The sequence below is a fragment of the Macadamia integrifolia genome, unplaced genomic scaffold (genome assembly GCF_013358625.1).
Source record: "Macadamia integrifolia cultivar HAES 741 unplaced genomic scaffold, SCU_Mint_v3 scaffold664, whole genome shotgun sequence".
NCBI classification, from domain to species: domain Eukaryota; kingdom Viridiplantae; phylum Streptophyta; class Magnoliopsida; order Proteales; family Proteaceae; genus Macadamia; species Macadamia integrifolia.
In genome coordinates, this window is record NW_024870509.1 from 197,731 (window position 1) to 203,636 (window position 5,906).

At 36.2% G+C, this 5,906-nt stretch overlaps 1 protein-coding gene across 1 annotated transcript in view; it reads left to right on the top strand.

Annotated features, from left to right (window-relative positions):
- LOC122069608 (tRNA (guanine(37)-N1)-methyltransferase 2) overlaps nt 1–5,906 on the top strand; it is a 12,363-nt gene that overhangs the window by 1,729 nt on the left and 4,728 nt on the right. Inside the window, exons 4-7 of the mRNA XM_042633664.1 lie at nt 2,980–3,042; nt 3,232–3,314; nt 4,279–4,804; nt 4,896–4,940. Coding sequence (XP_042489598.1) covers nt 2,980–3,042; nt 3,232–3,314; nt 4,279–4,804; nt 4,896–4,940 — 717 coding nt within the window. The remainder of the gene's footprint in view (nt 1–2,979; nt 3,043–3,231; nt 3,315–4,278; nt 4,805–4,895; nt 4,941–5,906) is intronic.

The window sequence follows — 5,906 nt, forward strand, 5'->3', positions numbered from 1 at the left end:
GGGGGGGGGGAGAATAGGGAAAGTGTGTTTTTTGATACTTTCTTCTCCTTTGCCTCCCAAATAAGTCCACTGCTTCTACTAATGAGGGGAACTTCTCCGGAAACCCATCATCCTCCCAACCATCCCTCCAAACACAGCCTTAGAGGTTATTATCCTTCACAAACCGAGGGCCTGCTGTTTGATTTATATGTATTAAAACGAATAAAAAATATGTGGTTATCTATAGGAATTAAGTGAAAACAAAACAAGAAACAGCAGGCATGCTGGATGCTAGATTTGCTAATATTTTGTTTAACTGATTCAGGGTTTGTGCCAATGTGCTGCATTATTGGCTTGACTGGGTCCTCAGTGGCTTGGTTTATGCTGGGCTGAGAATTCCAAGGACTTATTGGATCAGTCCATTCATGAAAAAAAAAAAACCATTTAATTACACCTTTCAGTGATTTGACTTATGAAATACTACAAAGCCCAAGAGTTATTGTGCATTTGTGCATTGATATTTACTTTATTTGATTTTTTCTTCCTCATTTCTGATATGAATTTAGCATAATACTCCAAGACAGTAGCAATGTATAGTACATCTCTTTCAACCTTCAGTTATTAATTAATAGTGAATTAGTGATGTCACTGTTGAGCAAATGTCACGAAGTCTTTGGGATTTTGATGCTTATAGGTGCTTTAAGAAATGTTCTCTTGATTTATCACAATTCCATCTTTTCTAAACTTCTACCTTTGAAATCCCATATTTTGGTGGATATTATTCATTCAGTATTTCTGTTTTTAAGCATACGTATAAGATATTCTTCAATGCTTGACCTTACAGTTTTGAGTACCTTTCCTTACATGATTTTAACTAAATGGAATGTGGAAAACAGACTTATCTGACATTCCAGACCACATACTCGATGCCTTCAACAAGTTAAGCAAAATTGAAGTTGTACCCTATTCATTAACACTTGGGTTTTCTTATTGAAGTGCAGGTCAGTAGTCATTTTTTGGGATGATTTGAAAAATGTTTGTTTTCTTCCTTAGCCCTTTGTTCCTTAAATAGTGGGATAATTTGGTAAAGGATATTGGACCATATATCCACAAATACAGTCATGTTTGTCTTGGTTGGCTTAGTTCATAGTCATGTTGGCACTTAGTTTGAAAATGTGATCTAACTTATTTTGGTAACTAGGTCGAAAGTTTTAGAGTCATGTCACATTGGTACAGGAGTCAATGTTGAACTTGATTGAATTTCGTATTTTGGCTAAAAATTTAGAGTTAGATAAGTTGGATAACAGAAAACAGTATATTACATCTGAATTGTGGAATGAGAAAGCTTTTCTTCTTAAATTGTTCATTTTTTTTTCTCCTTGGCGCTATAAATCCAGCCTTTTCTTTTCCTTTGAATCTGGTTTGGCCGTATTCTTATTGGAGTGCAGGTCAGTAGTCATTTTTTGGGATGATTTGAAAAATGTTAGTTTTCTTCCTTAGCCCTTTGTTCCTTAAATATTGGGATAATTTGGTAAAGGATTTTGGACCATATATCCACAAATACAGTCATGTTTGTCTTGGTTGGCTTAGTTCATTGTCATGTTGGCACTTAGTTTGAAAATGTAATCTAACTTATTTTGGTAACTAGGTCAAAAGTTTTAGAGTCATGTCACATTGGCACAGGAGTCAATGTTGAACTTGATTGAATTTCGTATTTTTGCTTAAAATTTAGAGTTAGATAAGTTGGATAAAATATCAGAAAACAGTATATTACATCTGAATTGTGGAATGAGAAAGCTTTTCTTCTTAAATTGTTCATTTTCTTTTCTCCTTGGCGCTATAAATCCGGCCTTTTCTTTTCCTTTGAATCTGGTTTGGCCGTATGGGGCACACTCTTGAGTCCCGACTTCAAGTTTTCCATACTTGAATAATTGTGCTTGATTAGATAACTAACGTTGATCATGTGATCAAAGGAAGATAGATTATGCCAAATTTGTGCTTTTACCCTGCACAATCCAGTTCTTTATCTCAATATTCATGTGAATACATGTCCTTTTACCTTGGGCTGAGTCTGAGGTGTGTACCTCACCCACAGGAGGTCCAACAGTTTAAAGGTGCGCTACAGGTCATTTTCCAACTATATACCCTAATGTTCTTCTGTTTTATGCTTGCTTTGATATCTTATTGATTTTGTTGAGAGATGAGTTGAGCTTAACTATGAAACTTTATTTATGATTAGTCATTTGATGCTTCTTAGAGGGCGGACCTTGGTGCAACGGTAAGTTTGCTCCATTGCGACCTAGTGGTCATGGTTTGAATCAGGAAACAACCTTTCCGTGAAGTGGGAGTTAGCTTACATACATTATGACCCTCCCCAGACCCCACAGTGGCTGGAGCCTCATGCATTGGGTGCTCCCTTAGTGATTTGATGCTTCTTCCCATTTGTATAATGAGATGATAATTATGATATGTCCTCTCATGCTCTGATGCATATTGTAGTATCCAAACTATCTTGCTTTTAACAAATAAAGATATAGTAGTTAATACATATGATATCATGAGGTACAATATGTTATTTGCAAGTTTATTGCATGGCCTACATTTGCTATTATTGTCCTTCCAAGTCATTGAAATTGAATGCTTATGCTTTTCAGAGGGATGTATAACATACCGATGATTAAAATTGGTGGATTAGTGTGTAGTTGCAATTTTGTTCTGTCTGCTGGTTTTTTTATCCATTTTGCTTTACTTGAGGATGTTTTCTTAATTTCTTTAGATATACTATAAAATATTAATGCTATTAGTCAACTAACATTCAACATATTGGATTTTTTAGATTAATTCAATTTTAATATATGGTGGAACAAAGGCTTTATTTATCCATAAGCTTTGTATTCTTTATTGAGAAAATTTCTGAATTATGATAATTGGATTTTGTTCCAGCCTGTTATACTTTCTGTCAAAAAGTTTTTAACTTTCCAAATTTTGTTGTTATTCTAGATCATGTTTTGAAGCAAATATTGCCCCTTGGAGTGGACGTTCCTTCATCTTTTGAAACAATAGTTAAGTATTCTTTCTCTCTCTCTCTCTCTGCACTATTAGTTAGTCTTTCAATTAGCTACAACCTTATTCCTGCTCTGCTCTTTATTTGGTTTGTTTATGGCACTTACTGATAGTAGGTTTTCAGTTGATGACAGTTTTAAGATTTCATTTTTCCTACTAATGAACTAACAGTATTTCTTATTCTTTCAGGTCATATCACTCATCTAAATATAGCTGAGGAATTACTTCCTTACAAGGATGTTATTGCAAAGGTCATCTATGTTAATTCTGATGTTAGTTTAGGCAATTGTGATTCTTTACTTTAGTTGATTCAAACATGCACGCAAATTTTGCTGAAATGTTTCACAATCTCTCCCTCCATTCTCTTTTATGTTTCTTCAAAATTTTGGCTGGTCCAAAAAGAAGCAAAGAAGTATTAAGATGCTCACAGGCACATCAAACCAAAAAGCTGTGCAGATCTTTCAGAAAACAAGTGATGCAGATTGATTAAATCCAAGGGATCTGATCTGCCTATGGTTAATGGACCCAAAGAAAGACCTACGGCTGAGAGTTTTTTTTTTTTCCCTGAGAAGGATGGGCAACAGATTTGTGATTTTATGCTGGATGGATCTGATGTTAGATCTATAGTTCAGATTTCAAGAGGATTGGTGCCAGATTTAAGTAATCTAAATGGAAATGATTAAAAATATTTGGAAAGTGATTGGGGTGTAAAATGAAAATCAGCATTTGATGATTCAGGGAAGAATGGAAGATCAAGCAAAATGTTTGAGGCAAAGGATATGTTATCTTTCACTGCCAATTCCCTCTGCCTAAAGAAAATTTATGGTAACCGCTAAAGAGGGATGTTCCAAGTGTTTATTACCATATGTACCCATAAATTTAAGTAAGTTACTGAAGCCATTAGGAGAAAGGCCAGATTAATGCCTTTGAAATTGTATTATCTCAGGCTGGAATCAAATTGCGCTTCATTCCCCTTCCCGACTTAATTCTGATGATGATGTCTTAACATATGGACCATAACTTTCTGATTATGAAAGTCTTCGCATGCTTCCTTGTACTTCTTTTCATCTGTTCCCTTTTCTCTTTTGGGAATAGTAATTCATTCTCTTTCCATGGCTTTGACTGATGGAGAAAATGAGAAAATTTTGTATTGTCAACCTTTCATTATAGTACAAATTTCTGTGTCCTTTTGATCTTTTAAGCATACCTTACTATAGCTTCTTTTCTTTATTGCAGAAAAATCAGCCAAGAATCAAAACAGTTGTTAATAAAGTTGGAACCATAACAAATGAATTCCGAGTGCCGAAATTTGAAATTTTAGCAGGAAAAGAGGGCATGGTTACAGAACTGAAGCAGTATGGGGTGACATTCAAACCTGATTATGGCTTGGTCTATTGGAACTCGAGACTGGAACATGAACACATACCACTGGTTTCTCAGTTTCAGGCAGGAGAGATCATTTGTGATATGTTTGCCGGAGTTGGTCCTTTTACAGTTCCTGCCGCACAAAAAGGGTGTATAGTACATGCTAATGATTTAAACCCTGATAGTGTTCATTATCTAAAGATTAATGTGAGCATCAACAAAGTAGAGGATTTTGTTTTTGCCTACAATATGGATGCAAGGGCATTCATCTCTCAATTGCTGGCAGTTCCGGCAAGTGAGAGTGAACAGAAATCTCAGATTCCTATTCTCAAAGCCTGTGAGGAATGTAACATACCAGCTGATGGCGCAGAGTGTTCTGAAAATGGAAAGCGAATAGGTAATTTTATTTTTGGGCTAATAGGTAGTGTTCCTTTTATATGTTTGGTTTCTTTTGGCAAACTGTAGGTTAATAATCATATCCCCTGCAGTTGAGATGACAGACATGATGGGTAATGATTCAAGGGCTAAGAAAGGTATAGGAGCATGGTTTTAAGTATCGGTGCGTATCGTGCCGTATCGGCCGATACGTATCCGTATCGGTAGGCATCGGCACGATACATACCGATACGCTACGGGGAATTTTGGGCCCCCTTTTACGTATCGCTGTATCGTGCGTATCGTACCGTATCGTACCGTATCGGTACCGATACGTACGATACTCTACGATACGAACTTTTGAAAATCTGGAAATTCCCGAGAGTATCGGTATGTATCGACCGTATCGTGCAGTATCGAGCCGTATCGTACTGTATCGGTACCGTATCGGTACGTATCGACTGAAAATATGAAAATTCCCGTGAATGTGCCTTTTATTGTTTGAACAAACACTTCAAACTCTCACCAATAGTTTTCTATATTTATCTTCTTTCTTCCCCTTTGATTCACACACCTTTTTGGAGACTCAAATGGTAGATTGAAAGAAACATTGTCGAAGTGAATGGTTCAAAGGAGAAAAACATAGTCCAAGAAGAACCTTGAACTTGAAAGTTGAAAATTTTGAATAGTAAGTTCTTGAATCTTTACTCACTTTTTTCAACTTTAACCTTAGATTTTCAAGTTTTTTTACAAATCTAAGGTTCATCATAGGGGTGTCAACCGGTCGGGTCGGTTCGGTTTCGATCGGGCTTAATCGGGCTTAAAGACTTTCAAAGGCTACACCGTGTCCGCCCATTTAACTAATCGGACTTAGTTATTAAGGGCATGGTACACTTTATATTCGGTCGGTCGGCCTCGGGCTATAATCGGGCCACCTTAATCGGGCTTTAGTCGGGCCTTAATTGGGTTACGGACATGTTTAATGTTAAACGGGCTTTAACCGGTTTTTAAACGGACCCTCTTTAAAATGTGCTCTTATATTCTGGCCCACTCATGCAAACCCAAAAAAATGACAATAAATTAATAAATGATACCAAATATAACCATTATTTAAAATACGAACA